Source organism: Bos mutus, chromosome 5 (genome assembly GCF_027580195.1).
Source record: "Bos mutus isolate GX-2022 chromosome 5, NWIPB_WYAK_1.1, whole genome shotgun sequence".
NCBI lineage: Eukaryota > Metazoa > Chordata > Mammalia > Artiodactyla > Bovidae > Bos > Bos mutus.
Window position 1 is genome coordinate 29,913,534 of NC_091621.1, and position 23,637 is coordinate 29,937,170.

General features: G+C 35.5%; 1 protein-coding gene across 1 annotated transcript in view; it reads right to left on the bottom strand.

Annotated features, from left to right (window-relative positions):
• Positions 1 to 5,251: 5,251 nt before the first annotated feature.
• Positions 5,252 to 23,637, bottom strand: part of CPNE8 (copine 8) — a 265,088-nt gene continuing 246,702 nt past the window's right edge. Inside the window, exons 19-21 of the mRNA XM_005887727.3 lie at positions 23,170 to 23,227; positions 18,374 to 18,447; positions 5,252 to 7,095 (exon numbers count right to left, since the gene is read on the bottom strand). Of these exons, the coding sequence (XP_005887789.1) occupies positions 6,907 to 7,095; positions 18,374 to 18,447; positions 23,170 to 23,227 (321 nt within the window). The 3' untranslated portion in view covers positions 5,252 to 6,906. The remainder of the gene's footprint in view (positions 7,096 to 18,373; positions 18,448 to 23,169; positions 23,228 to 23,637) is intronic.

The following is a 23,637-nucleotide window of genomic DNA, read 5'->3' on the forward strand; positions in this document are numbered from 1 at the left end:
CCTAGGTGTTCTTTGGAAGGAATGATGCTAAAGCTGAAACTCCAATGCTTTGGCCACCTCATGAGAAGAGTTGACTCATTGGAAAAGACTCTGATGCTGGGAAGGATTGGGAGCAGAAGGAGAAGGGGACGACAGAGGATGAGATGGCTGGATGGCATCACCTACTCAAAGGACTTGAGTTTGGGTAAACTCCAGGAGTTAGTGATGGACAGGGAGGCCTGGTGTGCTGTAGTTCATGGGGTTGCAAAGAGTTGGACGTGACTGATGACTGAACAGAACTGAACTGACCTATCATGTTCCTTGAGCTACTGGATATTTCTCTGCCTTTTCATTTTGATTAGATTGCTGTGTTTGAGGTGTCCTTTCTACAGGCTAGAAGGTTGTGGTTCCTCTTCTTTGTGGAGTCTGCCTCTTATGGTTGGGGTTGGACCAGTGGCTTCTCAAGGTTTCCTAGTTGGGGGAACTTGTGCCTGTGTTCTTGTGGGTGGAGCTGGATCTCTTCTCCCTGGAGTGCAGTGAAGTGTCCAGTAGTGACTTTTGGTTGTATATGGTTTTGATATGGCTTTGGGAAGCCCATCTTTTAATGTTCAGGGTTGTGTTCCTGTTTTACTGGAGAATTAGTATGGTGTGTCTTTCATTGGAACTTGCTGTCTCTTGGGAGGAGCTTGGTTTCAGTGTAGGTATGGAGACTTTTGCTTGGGCTCTTGTCTATTAATGCTCCCTATAGACAGGAGTTGTCTGATGTTCTAAAATTCTGGAGTGAGCCTCTTGCCTCTGGGCTTTGGTCCTCCTTTTACAGTAGCCTTGAGACTTCTCCATCCATACAGCACTGAAGATAAAACCCCTAGGTTAATGGTGAAAGAACTCTTCACAGCCAGGAACACCCAGAGAGATTCATAGAGAAGAGAAGAGAAGAGAAGAGAAGAGAAGAGGGAGGGGGGAGACAGAGGTGACCAGGAAGAGAAAATGGAGTGTCAAAAGGGAAGAGAACAATCAAGTTAGTAATCAAATCCTTATGTGAAAATGGATACTGAAGATTAGATTTTTAAAGGTACAAAATTGATAATAAATATCAAAAAGCAAAGATTAAAAACCTAGAATAGAGGTTAGACTCTCAAAAATACAATATAAAAATACAAAACAAAATTGGTCACAAAGATTAATAAAAATATTTGGATTTTTTTTTTTAAATAAGGTTATTTTTTAAGAAAGGTAATCAGTTCTATTCAGTTGCTCAGTCGTGTCTGACTCTTTGTGACCTCATGGACTGCAGCATGCTAGGCTTTCTTGTCTGTCACCAACTCCTGGAGTTTACTCAAATTCAGGTCCATGAAGTCAGTGCTGCCATCCATTTCATCCTCTGTTGTCCTTTTCTGCTCCCGCCTTCAATATTTCCCAGCATCAGGGTCTTTTCAAATGAGTCAGTTCTTGGCATCAGGTGGCCAAAGAATTGGAGTTTCAGCTTCAGCGTCAGTCCTTCTAATGAATATTCAGGACTGATTTCCTATAGGATAGACTGGTTGGATCTCCTTGCAATAGTAGGTTATAAACATGAAAGTTAAAGGCGTAATAAAGCATTAAAATTTTTAAAAAATTAAAAAGTGATAATAGCAAAAATATATCTAGGAATTTCTCTTGGAGCTGTTGTGGGAAGTGTGGGGTCAATTCAGCGGCAGATAGTCCCTTGTTCTGGCTTGTACTTGTTCTAAAGTTCTATAGTTGCCCCTTAAATGCATAATCCCAGCATTAACTGCAGGGTTTTAATCTGCTGCACCTGTTACTTCCAGGGCTGCTGCTGCTGCTGCTAAGTCGCTTCAGTCGTATCCGACTCTGTGCGACCCCATAGAGGGCAGGCCACCAGGCTCCGCCATCCCTGGGATTCTCCAGGCAAGAACACTGGAGTGGGTTGCCATTTCCTTCTCCAATGCATAAAAGTGAAAGGTGAAGTCACTCAGTCGTGTCCGACTCTTAGTGACCCCATGGACTGCAGCCTACCAGGTTCCTCCATCCATGGGATTTTCCAGGCAAGAGTGCTGGAGTGGGGTGCCATTGCCTTCTCCGCACTTCCAGGGCAGTTCACCCTTATTTGTTTATTTTGGATTCCTCTGTTTGCAAGTATCTTCAGTGTCTAATTTCTGCCCTCACAAGAGGGGACAAATGTGGCCCCTTATTTAGGCTCACTTGTTCAGTTATGCTGTGGAGATGGACTCTGCAAACAAATACCACTGGCATGTGTGGTACTATAGTGGGTTTGCTACAGTCCAAGGTGGTGTGTGCTTCCCAGGTCCACCCTGCTCAGGCTCCAGGGTGCTCTGCAAGGGTACTGTCCCAAGTGAGCCCTGAGTTTTGTGCATTTCCCAGGTCTAAGTCACTCAGGTTCTCAGGTGCTCCACAAGAGCACAGATCTAGATGGGCTGGGCAATTTTCGCCCTTCCCAGGTCCAAGCTGCTCAGGCAACTGGGTGCTTGATGAGCGCACTGTCCCAGGTGGGCTGTGAAGTCTTATGCACCTCCCCATTCTTGGCTGCTCAGTTTCCTGGGTGTGCCATGAGGGCACAGCCCCAGGTGTGGTGTGTGTCTCCTCTGAGGAGCTGATCTAAGGCTGTGATATTCCTGGCAGATGTGAGCCTTCCAGGATGCCAGGAAGATGTGCCTAGCAACTGGCAGCCTGCTCACAGTTTGGTGGAAAATGCAGTCTCTGGGGCTGAAATTGGAGCAGCCCCTTGCCTTCTGGCTCTGGCTGCTGCACTTCTGCCTCTCTGCCTCTAGGGAGAGAGGGCCCTAAATGGTAGCTGGCTTGCTCTCCTTTGGTATTTGGTAGGGCACAAGTCTTTCTTCTGTGAGCATGCCAGGGGTCACCATGTGGTGTTAGAGCCTTTTGCCAGAAAGGTTCTTTTTCTTTGTGTCTCTGGTGATCCTATGGTTTGGGTTATTATGTCACATTAGCCCCATCAGATTGTCCTCAGGGCATTCAAGCCTGATCCTTACCCTAAAGACCAATGATGCAGCTCACGCCTCTCTGCCCAGCCCTCACTCACTGCTGGTGGATGCGAGTGTCTGAGCTGCTTCTCCACTGGTAGTTGCAGTTAGGCACATACTCTGTGGTTTTTTATTTTTCCAGTTATGTAGCCCCTCTGAGATTCCAAATCTCTCCACTGACATGCCTGTGAGAGGGTTTCCTATTGCATGGAAACTTCTCCTTCATGACTCCCTCCCCAGGATAAGCCCTCTATCCCTAAATCCTTTGTCTCTATTTTCATCTTTTATATTTTGTCCTACCTCCTTTTGAGGCAACTGGGCTGCCTTTCTGGGTGCCTGGTGTCCTCCGACAGTGTTCAGAAGTTGTTTTATGTAAGTTGCTCTGCATTCAAATAATCTTTTTATGAATTTGTAGGGGAGAAAGTATCTCCCTGTCCTATTCCTTCACCATTATGGGATCGCCCTTCATCAGGGTCTTTTCTAATCAATCAGCTCTATGCATCAGGTGACCAAAGTACTGGAGCTTCAGCTTCAGTATCAGTCTTTCCAATGACATTCAGGCTTGATTACCTTTAGGATTGACTGGTTTGATTTCTTGCAGTCCAAGAGACTCTCTAGAGTTTTCTCCAACACCACAGATCAAAAGCATCTATTCTTTGGTACTCAGCCTTCTTTATTGTCCAACTCTCACATCCACACATGACTACTGGGAAAACCATAGATTTGATTATATGGACCTTTGTTGGCAAAGTAATGTCTCTGCTTTTTAATACACTGTCTAGGTTGGTCATAATTTTTCTTTCAAGGAGTAAGCGTCTTTTAATTTCATGACTGCAGTCACCATCTACAGTGATTTTGGAGCACAAGAAAATAGTCACTGTTTCCACTGTTTCCCCATCTATTTGCCGTGAAGTGATGGGACTGGATGCCATGATCTTCATTTTTTGACTGTTGAGTTTTAAGCCAGCTTTTTTACTCTCCTCTTTCACCTTCATCAAGAGGCTCTTTAGTTCCTCTTCGTTTTCTGCCATAAGGGTGGTGTCATGTGCATATCTGAGGTTATTGTCATTTCTCCCGGCAATCCTGATTCAAGTGGTTGAATCAGCCCAGCATTTCACATGATGTACTCCGCATATAAGTTGAATAAGCAGGTTGACAATATACAGCCTTGATGTACTCCTTTCCCAATTTGGAACTAGTCTGTTTTTCCATGTCTGGTTCTAAATATTGCTTCTTGATCTGCATACAGGTTTCTCAGGAGTCAGGTAAGGTGGTCTGGTATTCCCATCTCTTTAAGAATTTTCCACAATTTGCTGTGATCCACACAGTCAAAGGTTTTTGTGTAGTCAATGAAGCAGAAGTAGATGTCTTTCTACGATCCAAATGGATATTGAAAATTTGATCTCTGGTTCCTCTGACTTTTCTATATCCAGCTTGAACATCTGGAACATGTTGAATATTGTTATTTCACATACTGTAGAAGTCTAGCTTGGAGAAATTTGAGCATTACTTTGCTAGCATGTGAAATGAATGCAATTGTGCAATAGTTTGAACATTCTTTGGCATTGCCTTTCTTTGGGATTGGAATGAAAACTGACCTTTCCCAGTCCTGTAGCCATTGCTGAGTTTTCCAAATTTGCTGGCATACTGACTGCAGCACTTTCACAGCATTGTCTTTAGGATTTGAAATAGCTCAGCTTGAATTCCATCACCTCCACTAGCTTTGTTTGTAGTGATGCTAAGGCCCAATTGACTTTGCACTCCAGGATGTCTGGCTCTAGGTGAGTGATCACACCATAGTGGTTATCCAGATCATTAAGATATTTCTGTGTAATTCTTCAGTTATTCTTGCCACATTTTCTTAATATCTTCTGCTTCTGTTAGGTCCATACTGTTTCTATTTTTTATTTTTTCCATCTTTGCATGAAATGTTTCCTTGGTATCTCTAATTTTCTTGAAGAGATGTCTAGTCTTTCCCATTCTATTTTTACAGTTTTAGATAAATCACCTAACCCTTTCAGTCCTGGTGTCTTCATTTATGCAACAAAGAGACAAGTCTAGGCATTTTCTAATCTTATGCTTGTTACTAATATTACACACATTTCTAATTATTATTCTCAACCATGCAAAGGATAAAGCTTGTAACTGAGCCTGTTTCTTAACCTTGTGCCCCCTCAAGATTTGGGCACACTAATATTTAGACAAAGAAGCACACAACTTTCATTTTTTTCTGATCAATTCAAAAAGAAACAACTGATGTTTTACAAGAGGGAAAGAATATTGATTTTATTTATTTTTATTTTTGAACTGAAGAATGACGGCAAATAATAATAAAATTGCAGGGTAATAAACTATGCTGGCATAAACATTTAGGACCAGTAAAGGAAATCATCAGATTCTATGTCATTTATACATAAAATTTAGAGAGCAAACAGTTATCCTTTCAAAGATTTTAATTTATATTCCAAAATGAACAATTAAAGATTGCATAATTATATAACATTGCTATTGTTAGATATGTGAATATATGTATATTTTCCTTTTCTGTAAAATAATTTCATGCTTATAAAAGTCACCTTTAGTCAACTTGGGACAAATAGAACAACACATAGTAGAAATAAACCGAGTAATAAATAGGATATAAGTAAGGAAAATATTATAAAGCAGGTACACTGTTGACATAAAAGAAAGAAATAAACATACTTTTATATTACTTAAAGGAAATTCACAATCATTTCCAGGAATTCTTTAAGAATTTAAGGCCATTTGTTCTAGAGAAATGCTTTAATTTAGACACAACTGTCATTCTTGCCACAAAACTGTAATCCTCGTAAAAACTGTACATGCAAAAGCTCTTTACAATTTTTAACTGTGTACTATCAGATCAGAACATAGGAGCAGATTTTTTTCACAAATGTGTCGAGTATTAAGTCACGCAGTTGTATATATTTAATTGGGAATTTCACAAAAAACTTCTTGCCTGTACATTCTGTGTGGCAACTTGGAAAGGAATACAAATCAAAAGAGCCAGTATCCCTTTGAATTAAAATAATATCTAAGCAAGGTATAATGGAAAAAAGTGTTTAAAACATCTGCTGCACAGTTAAATACTCTGAATTTTAGTCTTTCTACATAGTATTGCAATATAAAGACATACTTTTTACACAAAGTATTTTCTTTTTATTATTTCTACTTATTATTACAAAACATAAACAAACTGCAGTTTAAATTTAGAACCCAAACTTGATGAAAAAGTGCATGTTCTTTCAGGATACACAGCTGCTAAGTGTAAATTCCCATACTTGACAAATAGCATAGGGAAACTGTTTACTAAACAGATGCAGCTTCATAAGACAACTCACTGAGAAATGTGAACTTATTTTTACTTTCCCTTCTTTGCAATTGCATTTGATCAGACAGTCATTCAAAGATATTGCTCTTGTGATTATAGCTATTGCAATTTAGAAGACAAAGGATTCAATATTCAAAACTTGTATTCTTAAGAATAGTTATAAAAGTACTGTAATTTAAAAAGTAGTAACATGTAAACATTGATACAGAGAGACTGCTTTCCTATACACATAGCAGTCTAAGACAATATCTGAGTTAAAAACATAGGTTGTGCTTTTTCCCGACAATTCACTGGAAATTAGCTGTTTTTCCAAAAACTTTTAAAGATTCATACAAGACATCATATTTTGCGTCAAGCATATAAACAGTTTTTCTGTTGCTCATGCAACAACCATATTTACAGTTTTGGTTTAGGAAGATAATAAATTTTGGATAGAAAACAGCATACTAACCAATTCTGATGAAACCAAACTGAGATGAATATTTTATTCCCTGGTTCATTATGGAGCACCAGGAGAAAAGAATGGACTCAGCAGTTCTAACCAAAGTGTAGTTACATTAGCATTTTGGAACAGAGTTATATTTGAGTCTGTAACACATGTGTAGATGGGGTGTATGGGGGAGGTGCAGGCGATGGCTTGATTCCTCTGGCCCTCATGTAGGACAGAAACTGCTCAGGGATCTCCGCTAGGACATCTTTAGCTAATCTAGCCATGCTCAGAATGTGGTTTCCACTTCTGTCAATATAATCTCTGAATGGCACGAACTAAAACAGAGTTGAAAGTAAGTTATTTAACAGAGCTTACCATGCTATTTAAATAAATAAAAAAATAGACACAAAACTAACATATATGAACTTTTGGTTGTAGGAGAATCAGAGAAGCTAGAGTAATGAATGGCAAGATGCATAATAATTACTATGATTTAAAGAGATTTGATTCATTATAAATAGCTCTAACAGTGACCACAACTTTCTTATAATTTTTCTAAAATGAGATGTGATTGTTATTTATGTTTTTTTCCCACAATAACTGTCTCCTGGTCCTGATACACCCATCATGTTGCTACATGCATTATGCAGTTCTGAGTTCTACACCTAACCTGACTCCCAATTGAATGGAGCACTATCTTCCTCAGGGTTCAGTTTCTTCTCAAATGAAGTTAATGCATGCTTAACTCAGCTTTCAGTGTAGAAATATTACTCAATTCAGGGTTAAAAAATAGTGTACATTGCTAAAGATTCCTGAACACATGTTAAGTAGTTTAAATTATATTACCAGACCATCAAATCACATGGACAATGAATAAAAAATTTATACATTTCATATTAGTATGAACCTGAAATATGCTTGATTTTTATATGTTATTTGGAAAGGCAAACAATAAACAATTGGAAAACTTCAGCATAGATTTTGGTATACTTCTTATTGACGTATACCAAATATCAAAATTATTTTTACAATACATAAAAATGATTGCTCTATCTTTATATAAACAATCATGTGAGAATCTGTATCACTGAATACTCTGACAATAGATTGCTTGATTCTGTTCTCTGTTATAAAGGTTACTTAATAAAACATTGTGCTGTTTGAGAGAAGTGATTCAATTTCCCCTTAGAGACATGATGATTCTTGAAAGCAACTTGAGAACTGGTAATGTTGTGATAGTTTGGGCATGCAGTAATTTTAGGTTTTGGAGAAAAGGCACAGTGAAGACGTTTCAGGAGGTTGAACAACTTTAAAATATAATGTTTTGAAGTTTAAATTAAATCATTTTTTTCCCCCAGAGAATCAGGGAGTGAGCACACTCTCATCTCATACGTAACTACTTTAAGTTTATTTTGAGAAATTTACTTTTGATTTACACAGTTACTCAAGATGTGCTTTCAGAAAACAACTGTTATTAGGAAGCAGACTTTAAACCAGTCAGATACTTGTGATAGATAAAGCAAGTTAAAATGTTAAATAGCAAATGTAATACCACTTATACAGTGAAAGCAATATCTTTTAAGGAAGATCAGAAAAGTACTTCTTTATTTTTAATATAAGGCATACTACAGACAGAAGAATACTTATATGATCATAATTTTACCCTGTTATGGTACCAAGAGGAAAACAACACAACTTTTAGAAATGTGATAGAAGGTGACAAATCTTTCTCTTATCTTAAAGGTAGCTAAGTAAGGATAAGAAAAACACTGACAGAGTAAATATAATCTTCAGTTGAGAAAAGAAATAGGCATATATGAATGTTTGTAAAGTTATTATCTAATTTGGACAATATGATATTTTTAACAAAAAAGCAAAGAGATGCAAACAAAGTTAGGGTTATTTTCTTTCTGACACTATAAGGTGAACACAGTGAAGGACTGATGAGAAAAAATATCTAAATTCTGCTATTGTTTATTTCATTCTTATTTTAAAAGGCATATTATTTTAAAAATAAACATTTAGTGATGGTTTGGTTGCCTGTGTGTGTGCTAAGTCCCTTCATTTGTGTGTGACTCTTTGCAACCCTATGGATTGTAGCCCACCAGGCTTCTCTGCCCATGGGATTCTCCAGGCAAGAATACTGGAGTGGATTTCTATGACCTCCTCTAGGGCATCTTCTTGACTTAGGGATCTAACCCGCGTCTCTTATGTCTCCTGCACTGGCAGGCAGGTTCTTTACCACTAGCAGCACCTGGGAAGTAGAGATCTATATCTATTTTATAGGAGATCAGTTTTTGAACAATTTATAGCTAACACCTATATTTCAGGGAAATGGCAACACTCTGGCAAATAGTTTATTCTTTTCTAGGGAAGAGGGAGACCTTACCTGCTTGTGTCTTTCCTTTACCTCAACTTTGCTCTTTTATTTACTTTTATTTTGGTTTTGACTTTTTTCCTAGACCATGGAAGCTAAATGCAGTTATCTTTTTATTCCCTCAACTCACAAACTCTGGAATTAGACTCCCCAGGTTCAGAGGCTGGTCCTGCTGCTTATTAGCTGCGTGATCTTGGACAAGTTATTTTCTACTGTCACTCAGTTTCCTTTTCTATAAAATGAAGATAATAATAAAACCTTCTTTATCTGTTTGTTATATTAAAAAAACCAACAAATAAGTGCTTAAAACAGTTTTAAGCTCATAATATGTATGATAGTCAATATTACTATTCATTAATGTATACATTTATATATGCAATATAAATATTGGACTATTTTCTTACTAGTCTTTTGTTTACACTCATATCAAACTTTACAAGAAATATTTTTTTATCAAGTTTTTATCTCTTTCAAATTTAGGAAAGTAGGAACAACAACACAGAAATATAGATCAATGGAACAAAATAGAAAGCCCAGAGATAAATCCACGCACATATGGACACCTTATCTTTGACAAAGGAGGCAAGAATATACAATGGATTAAAGACAATCTCTTTAACAAGTGGTGCTGGGAAATCTGGTCAACCACTTGTAAAAGAATGAAACTAGAACACTTTCCAACACCATACACAAAAATAAACTCAAAATGGATTAAAGATCTAAACGTAAGACCAGAAACTATAAAACTCCTAGAGGAGAACATAGGCAAAACACTCTCTGACATACATCACAGCAGGATCCTCTATGACCCACCTCCCAGAATATTGGAAATAAAAGCAAAAATAAACAAATGGGACCTAATTAACCTTAAAAGCTTCTGCACATCAAAGGAAACTATTAGCAAGGTGAAAAGACAGCCTTCAGAATGGGAGAAAATAATAGCAAATGAAGCAACTGACAAACAACTAATCTCAAAAATATATAAGCAACTCCTACAGCTCAACTCCAGAAAAATAAATGACCCAATCAAAAAATGGGCCAAAGAACTAAATAGACATTTCTCCAAAGAAGACATACAGATGGCTAACAAATACATGAAAAGATGCTCAACATCACTCATTATCAGAGAAATGCAAATCAAAACCACTATGAGGTATCATTTCACACCAGTCAGAATGGCTGCGATCCAAAAGTCTACAAATAATAAATGCTGGAGAGGGTGTGGAGAAAAGGGAACCCTCTTACACTGTTGGTGGGAATGCAACCTAGTACAGCCACTATGGAGAACAGTGTGGAGATTCCTTAAAAAACTGGAAACAGAACTGCCTTATGATCCAGCAATCCCATTGCTGGGCATACACACTGAGGAAACCAGAATTGAAAGAGACACGTGTACCCCAATGTTCATCGCAGCACTGTTTATAATAGCCAGGACATGGAAGCAACCTAGATGTCCATCAGCAGATGAATGGATAAGAAAGCTGTGGTGCATATATGCAATGGAGTATTACTCAGCCATTAAAAAGAATACATTTGAATCAGTTCTAATGAGGTGGATGAAACTGGAGCCTATTATACAGAGTGAAGTAAGCCAGAAGGAAAAACATCAATACAGTATACTAACGCATATATATGGAATTTAGAAAGATGGTAACAATAACCCTGTGTACGAGACAGCAAAAGAGACACTGATGTATAGAACAGTCTTATGGACTCTGTGGGAGAGGGAGAGGGTGGGAAGATTTGGGAGAATGACATTGAAACACGTAAAATATCATGTAAGAAACGAGATGCTAGTCCAGGTTCGATGCACGATACTGGATGCTTGGGGCTAGTGCACTGGGACGATCCAGAGGGATGGTATGGGGAGGGAAGTGGGAGGAGGGTCTAGGATGGGGAACACATGTATACCTGTGGCAGATTCATTTGGATATTTAGCAAAACTAATACAATTATATAAAGTTTAAAAATAAAATAAAATTTAAAAAAAAAAAAAAAAAAAAAAAAAAAAAAAGGAACAACTAAATTGAACAGAACTGCAACTTAAAGCTCATTTGCCCAAACTGATTCACTTTTTTCACAAATAGGCAAAGTTAGTTGTTAGAGCAACTCTGTAGAACATTTTCCTTATACTGGATATAAGTATAAAATAAAGATGCAGAGTGTCAAGGATATGGTATATTTCCACTGAGTAGAATGCATTTTTTGGTATTCTTTGTATGAATATGACAAATTGTTCAAAGTAAAAATTGATTTGTTCCCCTAACCTGAACAGTTTAAGGGTCCAAGTTAATTTATGGTACCAGTGACCAACATACATTCATAAATGTGTGGGTGTTATTTTGAACAGAAGGTCCCTAGGTACAGTGATCAGAAATAAGTGATTAAAAGGGACAATAAACAGAAGGGTCTGATAAGTTGAGTGGAAAATAGTTACTGTAGAAGTATATGAACAATAGTCCAAGAAGAAAGAGAGTATAATTTTGTCATGAATAGTGTGAGGTTCGACATTGATAAGAGGTAAAGGAAACAGAGTCACTTGTCATTTTCATGTCTCATGTAGGGAAGTGCTTCTTGACTTACTGAAGAGTTGAATGTTCCTTTGGAAAGGATGAGATAATTTAGGTTAGTGAGTAGAACATTGTCAGCCATCTTTTTCTCTGCTCCCAACACACATATGGGATCAGGCATACTCCTGTTGATAATATCACAGGTGCTCTTAACTCAGGAGCAAAGTCCATACTCAAGGGACATAACAGAATCTGTGCCCACATTTAGTAAACATAAGTTAAGTGAGATATATACCTCCCTGCTTGGTTGAAAACTAAGATTTCTTTCTTACCCATTATTTATGAACGTGTTTTAAGGATAAGTAGAGCTGTATGTATTGTGAGAACAATGATTTTGAGTCTTAGTTTTGACATTCCAGAGTGTCATAACATTGTTAAAAATAAATTTATATTTACTTCAATAAAAATTTAACACATCTTACAGCATTTGCTGGAAAAGTGGAAAAAACAGATGTTTTAATAACAAATAGATCAGGAATTACATTTTTTAGATTATGGTACTACTACCTAAATTTGTTGTTCCTACTTTGCAGAGCTCCATTAGTGCTTTTCATGTCTAAGCCTTCAAGGTTATTATTCACCTTTTAATGGAAGATATGATTTAAATATATTTTTTAAGGGAATGACAGGCTGGATAGCAGCTGAATGAAGCCAGGATAAATGATACTGCATTATATTCAATGGCCAATCCATAGCATAAGCAAGTAAATGGAAAACCTTTACATATATTGATTTAGAAAATAACTCACTGAAGTTTTATAATAACAACAATAGAATCTCATCCTGCATGCTGTTTATATTATAGCCATATGAGAGTGAATCTTGAGACAATGAATATAATCACACATAAGACTGACTACAATGTCATATGCCAAGGTACGGCTGCTAGGAAACAATGATATAAAAATGCCTTCACACTGGACTATGCTAATATACTGTCAATAATAACTGATATTGATATTAATTTTTTGAGCAACTGGCAGTTGGAAGGCTTTCTGCTGAGTGATTTAGTACAATATCTATTTAGTTCTTATAAGGATATTATGAACTTACAAAGAAGAAAATAAAAACTTTAAGTTTCATTAACTTATCCCAAGATCAGATAGTTGTATGTATCAGAGATATTAATTAAATTCAAATTGATCTATTATACATTAACTACTACAGTGATATGAAAAGGGGAATAGATCTTCTTAATCTTAATTATAATTTGGCCTTTTAGGAGAGTGGATGCATTATAACAGAAAAGATTTTGCAATCAGAACTCTGTTGGCTTTTTTGGATCTACAGACTTGTGACCTAAATAATTTCTCACAAGTTGGTTAATATTCCATCTTGGGCTTCAGTGTCCTTATTTATAAACGTTAAAAGTCAAAGTGGCCAGTATTTTGAGGAAGATATAAAGCAATACGTTAATAAAGTGAAAGAATGGGGGAATTTATTCAAGAGTTCAGGTGGAGAGCTTTGTAAAAGGCTGTGTACACTGGGAAATTTCAAAATGTAGGGTTTTAGTCAGCCCAATGAGGTGGAAGAGTATTCCAGGTAAAATGACAAGAGAAAATAAGAGCAGAACTAGAGAAATGGGTGATGCAAAGACAATTAATTGTCCTATTTGCCTGGGCAAAGTGGGCATGCGTGTTTGCTTGTATTTGTGTATAGCTAAAAAGGAAGATTAAGGCAGACCATGTATTCTCTTAAATGCTATGTTTAGGTTTTAGAATCAAAGATATACAAAATACTTGTTAAATATTTTAGAATAAGAAATTTCAAGATTACACTGTAACTCTACTTCTTACTGGGCTTTCTGGGTAGCTCAGATGGTACAAACTTGCCTACAATGCAGGAGAACTGTGTTTGATCTCTGGATTGGGAAGATCTGCTGATGAAGGGAATGGCTACCCATTTCAGTGTCCCTGCATGGAGAATTCCATGGACAGAGGAGCCTGGGGGGCTGGAGTCAATGGCATCGCACATAGTTGGACACAATTGAGTGACTATCACTTTCATTTCACTACTTCTTACTAGCTATGTGAGTATGGACAAGAAAGATAAAACTTCATTTTTTCTTTTATAAAATATGGTAATCAAGTACTTGTCTCATAAGGTCAAGGTGAAGTAATGTTATAGCTCTTAGCCTGCCTAGCATATGAAGGACTTAATAAATGATTAAGTATTATTATTATATGAATAAGATGGATGCCACTTAAGATTTGACATAAAGGAAAAGGTCAGTTTTCGTTCTGATCGCAAAGAAGGGCAATGCAAAAATATGTTCTAACTACCACACAATTGCATTCATTTCGCATAGTAGGAAGGTAATGCTCAAAATCCTTCAAAGCAGGCTTCAAATAGTATGTGAACTGAAAATTTCCAGATATACAAGCTGGATTTAAAAAAGACAGAAAAACCAGAGATTGAATTGCCAACATCTGTTGGATCACAGAAAAAGTAAGGGAATTCCAGAAAAACATCTACTTCTGCTTCATTGACTATGCTAAAGCCTCTGACTGTGTGGATCACAAAAAACTATGGAAAATTCTTAAATTTGGGAATACTAGACCACCTTATCTGCCTCCTGGGAAACCTGTATGCAGGTCAAGAAGCAACAGTTAGACCTGGATACAGAACAATGGACTGGTTCCAAATTGGGAAAGGAATATGTCAAGGTTGTATAATGTCACCCTGCTTATTTAACTTACATGCAGAGTACATCATACAGAATGCCCCATTGGATAAATCACAAGCTGGAATCAAGGTTGCTGGGAAAAATATTAATAACCTCAGATATGCAGATGACACCACCCTTATGGCAGAAAGTGAAGAGGAATGAAATGAGCCTCTTAATGAAGATGAAAGAGAGTAAAAAAAGCTGGCTTAAAACTCAACATTCAGAAAACTAAGATCATGGCATCTGGTTCCATCACTTCATGGCAAATAGATGGGGAAAAAGTGGAGACAGTGACTGATTTTATTTTCTTGGGCTCCAAAATCACTGTAGATGGTGACTATAACCATGAAATTTAAAGACGCTTGGTCCTTGGAAGAAAAGTTATGACAAACCAAGACTGCATATTAAAAAAGCAGAGATATGCTTTGCCAACAAAGTTCCGTAGAGTCAAAGCTATGGTTTTTCCAGTAGTCATGTATGGATGTGAGAGTTGGACCATAAAGAAGGCTGAGCGCCGAAGAACTGATGCTTTCAAACTGTTGTGCTAGAGTAGACTCTTGAGAGTCCCTTGGATAGCAAAGAGATCAAACCAGTCAATCCTAAAGGAAATCCACCCTGAATATTCATTGGAAGGACTTATGCTGAAGCTCCAATGCACTGGCCACCTGAATCAAAGAGCCAATCATTGGAAAAGACCCTGATGCTGGGAAAGATAGGAGGCAGAAGGAGAAGGTGATGACAGAGGATGAGATGTTGGATGGCAGCATCCACTTAACGGACATGAGTTTGAGAAGTCTCTGGGAGATAGTGAAGAACAGGGAAGCCTGGTGTACTGCAGTCCATGGGGTCACAAAAAGTCTGATATGACTGAGTGACTGAACAGCAACAGCAATGGAGAAGTTGGATGCCACTTAATATTTGACATAATAATAAAAATCCCATCTACCACTCCCAACTTTCTGTGGAACTCAGCTACCTTCTACCATTTACAGTTAGGCTTTTGTTTGTCCACTTAAGAAATTTGGGATATCATTTGGAGTGTGTTAACTTGATTAGCAATGTGTAAGAAATTGAAAGTAGCAAAAAGTTAAGACAGCCTAAATAGATCTTATTTTCTGACATTATTTTAACCACCAGTGTTTACAGCATTGATTATGATGACTTAGGTATTTTCTGATGGTAGGAAGATTGACAATATTATTCTTGGTGTGTCTCTGCAACCTCAATATTATAAATATTCAAGAATATTTTTATTCTTAAAAATAACTCATTTAAAAATGTTTTAGTGAATGGTAGAACCAGGAAACCTGTAATTGTGCAATGTTCTGAGATTTTAATTAAGGTGAGAGAAAAAATGCTAATTCTTCTTGAATACAATGTGATATGTAAATGATTACCCTGCAAACTATTTTTAAAAGATAATCAGCATTTAGGAACTTTTCCATAAGATTAGAAAAGGATTCATCAAATATCTTTAAATAAATATAGACATGTAAGTCAAGATGCCATTGTCACTCAGGAGGCTACTAATTCTCTGGGAAGATCCTGTTCAGTATCTGTACCATCTCATGACTTTTTCAGTTCAGCTTTATATGGTAGAATAGCTTGAGTCAATTCCTTGAGTCTTTAGCTATATATCATCAGGTGTCTTCAAAATCTTTGGTGACCTCAGTGTCACTTTATGATGATATATTAGTCTCAAGATTCTGACTTTTAATGAGAAAATTAAAGTCCTTAAAAATGTGTTGTGTTGCTGTTGTAATGCATTTATGCATTTTATATATATATATATATATATATATATAGAGAGAGAGAGAGAGAGAGAGAGAGAAAGATGGAGTCTGGAGATAATGAAAGAAAAGCTCAAGGGAAATTTATTGACTTGTTCAAGATCAGAATGACAACATTTTAATTTCGTAGACCTGAATCCTATCTCAATATTCTGTCCAATGTAGCAAATCCAATTAGAGACAAAAGACTTTCATGATCAAGGGAACTTTTGTTTCATAAATGAAATAACTAAAAAACTTGGTTGTCACTAACGTAATATATTAGTCATCTTAAAGGAAATCTTAAAGATATGAGCAATCTTAACCACCCTCTACTGTGTGTGTGTGCTCAGTTGTGTCTGACTCTTTGCACCCCATGGACTGTAGCCTGTGGGCTCTTCTGTCCATGGAATTTTCCAGGCAAGAATACTGGAGTGGGTTGCCATTTCCTCCCCCAGGGGATTGCCCCACCCAGGGATCGAACCTACATCTCTTGTGTCTCCTGTGTTGGCATGCAGATATTTTACCACTAGCGCCACCTGGGAGGCAGCTACCTTATAAGGGAGAGAGTAATGCCAATTTCCTTTAAGCATCATTTAGATGATACTATGAAAGATGAAGTTGCCTCTTTTAACTTTGTAAAAATGCATTAAAACAGCAACATAACACATTTTAAGGGACTTCAAATTTATACTCCCTTGCAGTAATTTGATTTTAAGGAAACTGTGAACAAAATATTATGGAGAGACTTTTAAAAAAAAGTGCAGTTACCTGGATCTATAATTATGCTAACCAGGTTAAGGTGAATAAAGTGTCTAATTATAAAAACAAAACATTGTGGGATTCTTAAATAGATTACCGTATCACCATGTTCCCTTTGTCAAATGCTTTTAAACAAATTATTCACGTGTGTGTGCTTTTTAACCTAATGTGAACATTAGGTTAAAAGTTTAAATCATATTTCATTGTTTCCTTAAAAAATTGTTATACAGATGTTTCTATCGTAAAACAACTTTGCTGACTGATAAAGAACAATGCATTTGTCTTTGTCAAGACTAATCTTTTTTATTATATTCATGGATTATTTTATATTATTTTCCCTAATTTTAAAAATTATTTTTGTTGCATTTTATTGAGTGTTAAGTAATGTATTTTATATACATTAATGATTAAATCTTTACAACAATGCCAGAACACTGAAATTTAGAAAGCTCGTCCAGGTTATCACGGAGGAGAATCCAGGATTTGAACCAAATTCTATTAGATTCCAAATAGACTTTGTTAATGACTATATTATGGGTGAATATATGTTATTATTTAGGAGATAATATTGAATTCCATTATTTGCACTTTCAAAACTTAAATCATGTGCTCAAATTGTAACAGGGACTTCCATTTCCTATTTAAAAGGTGTACGTCACAGTCTTTTTTGTTTCTGACATCCTAAAAGATATAAACACTCTAAAGTATGCAGAAGTTTAATTGATTTAACTCCATTGCTTCAATCATAAACTTACTGTATTGGTTAAAATTTGGTTAAACTGATTCTTTTCTTTCTATTCCCTCCCAGAACAGACTTCAGTTAAGTATTTTTCTTGATTCTAACAGAATTATGAATCATGTGTATATATGTATATTTATAAAGAAACATATAATCTACTATTATGCTATATTTTATTATATTGTTATACAAATTATTGTTATTATATATTGCTATATTAATACATATTCTTTATATAATTTTTGTATTTATATATAATTCTAAGATCTGTTTTTCTACTTTTCTAGCAATAATCTATGAGAAAAATAAAAAAATTTTACATTTTTGGTTTGTTTCTACTAAGTTTAGCTAGGCTTCATATGTATCAGCTATCTTAAAATATTTTTAATCTTTATTGAGGACTAAATAATAAATAAGTATCATTAAAAGTTTATTGTGTTTCTGAATTTTAATTTTACTAAAGACTTCAATGATCTTTTCTGATAATAATAAAGTAAGAAAAGATACTTATTAACAATTCTGTTTTATATGTGGTGAACATGAAGTACAGGGGAAAGTAATTGGGTGCTTATTTTAGGCCCTGTTACTTAACATGCATCTCATAATCATCTGCCTAAATTAAACAGAACCTGAGGTTTGATTTCAATTTAAGCTGTTCATTTATAAATCAGAACTGACATGGACTCTTTATAATGAACAAAATAAATAATTTTCATCAAATGTCTTACCTGCACAATGTCTCTTTCAGCATATTTTCCTCTGGAGGAAACTCTTACATCATCTCCATCCAATTCAACCATTGCTTGAAAATAAAATAGGATAATTTATCTAATGCATTTTAGCCATTATACTCTAACAATGCAGGCAATAAGGAAATCAAGATGTATGAAGTAACAATATGTCCTATGTAGAGGCAGAAAGCTTGCTGATCCTTTCATCTCCGCAGCGATTTCTTCCCCAAAACTTAATTGAATGACAATTTTACAAATGCAGAAAGCAAGCGAAGACCTCATGTGATGCTTTGAAAAGTGAGGACAGCCTATACAGTGTAGAAGTCTTTAGGTACATCTCCCATCCTAAAAATTCTCAACTCTGGGTTACATGCTTACATAATGGATTCATCAAATGAGGCTAATTCATTCAGTTTTAATGGTTTTTTTCTGACTTAAGAAACTTGGTACTAATCATTATAGAATTTCCAATAATAATTTGAACTTTATTCTCTTTGAAATTACAACAAACTATGCAATCATATTGTCTGCAATCTTTTTGTGAATAGATTTGAGGGTTCAGGATGGGGAACACATGTATATCTGTGGTGGATTCATTTTGATATTTGGCAAAACTAATACAATTATGTAAAGTTTAAAAATAAAATAAAATTAAAAAAAAACAAAAGGCATCTTTTAGTGACTGGAAAATCATAATTTTTCTGAGGTATGATTTTTTTCATTGGTTAAAAATAATATTGACATTACATAGGTCAACTGTTATTTGGGAATGCTGTGATATAACAGGATTGATGGTATACAGTAGTGTTATGCTGCAATTGAGAACATTTTCCAGAGTTTAATGTTTTTTGGTGAGAGTTCTGTAAATAACTAATTACATGAGGAATGTTAATTTGTACTTAAAGTATAATTCTCTTACTAATAACTCATTTTGTACACACATGATATTCACCAGACTCCAGAGAGCCATTTGCAACTGTTTGCTTTTTGCCCTCTAAAAACAGTCCTCACCTTTTCACTGTTTTCTTCAGTGCTTGGATAATGCATTTCAGTTAAAGATATTTTACTGTCTTTCCTATTTTTTTTTTTTTTGATTGAGGTATAACTGAAAAATAACATATTATTTTTAGCAGTAAAATGTAATGATTCACTATTTGTGTATACTGTGAAATGATCACCATAATGAGTCTAACTGACCACACATGATCATAGATTCTTTTTCTTTTGATAAAAACTTTAAGGTCTATTCTCTTGGCCGCCTTCATATATGCAACATGGTATTAATTATACTCACCACACTGTATATTACTTCCCCATGACTTACTTATTTTATAACTAGAAGTTTGTGCCTTTTGACTTCCTTCACCTGTTTCACCCACCTCCAACCCTGGCAAGCCTCTGGCAACCATCAAACTGGTCTTTATAATGTTATGCTTTTTTTTTTTTAACAACATGTTTTTTAAGTTTTCCTTTTCTACATATTTTCAGGAATAAATATCTGGGGTGAAACATTGCCAGTACACATAATTGATAGTGAACCATCATCTAGTAATCTGCTTAGATATATAATATATGTCAATATTTAGTAAATTATATAAATTTCCATTAACAAGGCAATTAAATTATTTAAAATACAAAAAAACTTTTTTTCCTTTCCTATTTATAGGGATCTAAATAGGAAAATTCAATATACTCAAATATTTTCAATAATTAATTTCTTTTTTCTTCTAGGTTTGTTTTCAAAATTTTCATATTGCTTTGAGACATAAATGAACATTGATGGTGACATGTCATCAATCAGAGAATTTTCTCCTATATTATCTAATTTGCTAACAACTCATAATGATTACCCTACACTCACTCAAAAATAGAAAACAAAAATTAGATGATGTTCTGGGCCTCACCTTCCACAGTCCTCTACAATCTCCATTGGTCTTTGTGAGTGTTTCATTTCAGTTAAAGAAAATGGCAGTTATTCAGGCAATAATGTATTAGAATGAGATGCTATAAAAATATCACCCACTTTTCAGTATGTCCTTTGGGTTAAAAGGCTGCAGGTAGCAGAATTGGGAACTACACATTTGAGAGCAAGAAGAAAAGAAATGACATGTAAGTGGTGGAAGGGAAATGTTCACCCTTCAATTTTTCAGATCATCTGGTCCTTAAGGAGCCTGAAATCGTTAAGTCCCAGTTCCCCACCTGATCCCCTCTTTGGAAAAAAGATGTGTAAGAAACAGACCTGTATTTCTTTCTAGCCTTGGGAGACAAAATGATGTTAGAACCCCTTATATTTTCCCCCCTCTCCTAAACTTGGATCAAGGCAATTATATGGATACTACATTGACTTGTTGCATTTTAAGGGCAAAGAAATTCTGCTTTGAAAAAGTATACAGAAAGTTGAAATTTAGAAATAAGATATTTAAATTCAGAAATAAGACATTACTCATTAATCTAACAGTCAATTTATATTTCTTCTACTTTCAAAGAATAGATGGCAATATGTTGTATTTCTTGCCTATGTAAACCTCTTGGTTGAAATACATGTAGATGTTGGATTTATGTAGCTAACTGAGAAAATATTCAAGTTTTACTTCAGTCTTTTCCTACTAATTTATATACATACTATATAAACTTACTTGTGGTAGATTTGGAAGTGCCTAGAAAAAGGCTCCTCTGATAAGATAATACCAACTTGAATGTAACTCAGAAATTTTCTTCCATCAGGGTGAAAACAAAAATCAGCTGTTTCAGGACCCTAATTCCCTGTTTGTAGGCTTGCCAGAGGAAAATTTCACTTTAATTCCCAGGACAGAATTCTATGGGCAGGCAACTTCCTTATGTCTATAATCTTCACTCACTCTTCCTCTTGAGAAGAGTGATTCATAGGATAACTAAGATTGGGAGATGGAACTGACCTTGAATCTCTTTTTGGAGTATTCTATCCTCAGGTTGAAGGCAATTTCTCCCTGTGGCATGAGAAATAGGCAAGGCTCTGCTGTCCAGAGGAGGCCTTGAGATAAAGGTGAGGTCATTTAATTTTGGAGCAGAAAAGAAACAAGAAATCTGAGTTTGTGCACAGGGTAACTCAGATTCTCTAATTCTGAACTACTATTAATAAAACTTACATTTTGATTTCTATTTGAGTGACTCTTGCATATTTTTTTTTAGTTAGTTCAAGAAGTCAGAGGGGGAAATAATGAATTTTCATACCTCAAAACTCTGATAAATAATTCATGGGGAACAAAAGAATTGAGGAAAATAAATAAGTGTGGCTATTGTATGAGGGTAGTACCCAAATAGCTGTGCCTGCTGCTTTGAATAGAAATCTATGACCAGAAATATTCACCAGGAAATGTCAGTTGCTCTGTATTCACATATTATGTGTGGGAGGTTGAGGAACAAGTGACTGAGGTCTTACACCTAACAATGGTCTTCCACAGGACTCTGGGAGACGTGGGATGTACCCAGTGAAAACTGCATAATTGAGAGGCAAAAGCAAATTAGTAACTGAAAAGGAAATTATGAATTACTTTAACCTAGCAATTGGTAAAGTTTGTGAATTGTAGCCTATCACTGCTCAATGCAGATGATCAAGTACACAAAGTATTAACAAGAAAGATGTGTCTTAGTTTTCCTGACTCCAGAGAGGTAGCTCAGATTCATGCCTGATGGACAATGAAAACAGATGTAAATATTCAGAGACAGAGAAAATATTAGCAGGAGCAACAGCAGGCAGGGCTAAACTGATTTTGCTTTAGAAACTGGAAGAGTATAACGATGCAAAGTGTGACCAGCCAAGTATGGGATCAAAGGAAAGAATCTCCAAGATCAGCAATATAACTGCTGTGTTGTTTTACCTGAGACTGACAGATCTATACTGTCCGTACTGGGGAGGCACTGGTGGTTAAGCAAGAATCATCTTAGTGATGATCATATTATGATTAGTCACCTATGTGCCTAAATTAACCTGTAACATACCAAGAGTTGTTTCAAATATTTTTAAATTATTCTAATTTCTAAAGTTCCAAGCTAAATACTCTCATTATCAATGTAAAAACACATGAATCAGGTGAATATTATGTGGTTATACAGTTGCTATCTAGCATAGAGTTCTCTTAAAGGAATCCATCAGGTGACAAGAAACAGACTAACTTTAGAGTTTACCCAGATTACTAGTTACATGAACACCCATCACTAATTGGCATTTGAAGATGGCTTGAGCCAACAGAAACAGAAAACTACCCAATACGTGAATTTAGCATAATTATATAGTCTTATTAAGTTTCAGATAGTCATATCCATTTTCATTTTACTTTAGTCTTTCATATGACAGAACATAAATATTTCTAAAGATAATGTCTATCAACTAGCCAAGGTCTGAAAATCCATTATTATGCTTCACAACATAGTGGTTTATTTACTTAGGGCTCACCCTTAAAAGTTTTTAGGGAACCCAGAGTGTGTTTTGCCTTAGGAACAAAAACTCAATTTATCACTCAATATTAAGGAATATTTTGAGGTACAATTCATCTATAATAAAACAGAAAACTACATGGTTGAATTAACCTATACTAGAGAGATAATGAACTACTCAGAAGACATTCTTTTAATTTGCTCACTTCAATAGACGCTATCATGTGATATCTATGTCTGTATGTACATGGACATAGTATACAAATCCACACGCACACTCATATCCCTATATGCAAAAAAAAGAGTGATAGATATGTAAGTACATGATGAGTTACAGTTAATAAATTCCCAATTAACGCTATTGAAATTTTATTACTCACCATCAAATTCTGCTGGTCCAACACCTACTATAATTATTGACATTGGAAGTTTTGAAGCCTTCAAAGAGAATACAGAATTTGTTCACAATTAAGAAACTGAATTAGGAAAACAACTAAGAATTAGGAAGAAAATAATATCCTAAGTATTGACACTTTTTCACAGAAGTTCATTAAAATACTTTTGGACATATTTAATATTAACACAGAATAATATACTTGATTCCACTCTTATCCTTTCTGAACTCCATACATATGCTAATTCAGTTGGATTTTCTTCAGGAATGACCAGTCTTGGATAATATTATTTTTTTAAAAAACTGAGTATTTGCTTACACTTGCTATTTTCAGGCAAAATCTTCCTAAGCTGACTCTGGGTATCTTTAGTCTCTTTTTTCATGTTCTCTCTCTATTTGAAGATCTTTTTGTTACTGAAAGGTGAAAAAAGATACCATATTTGTGAAAAAGTAG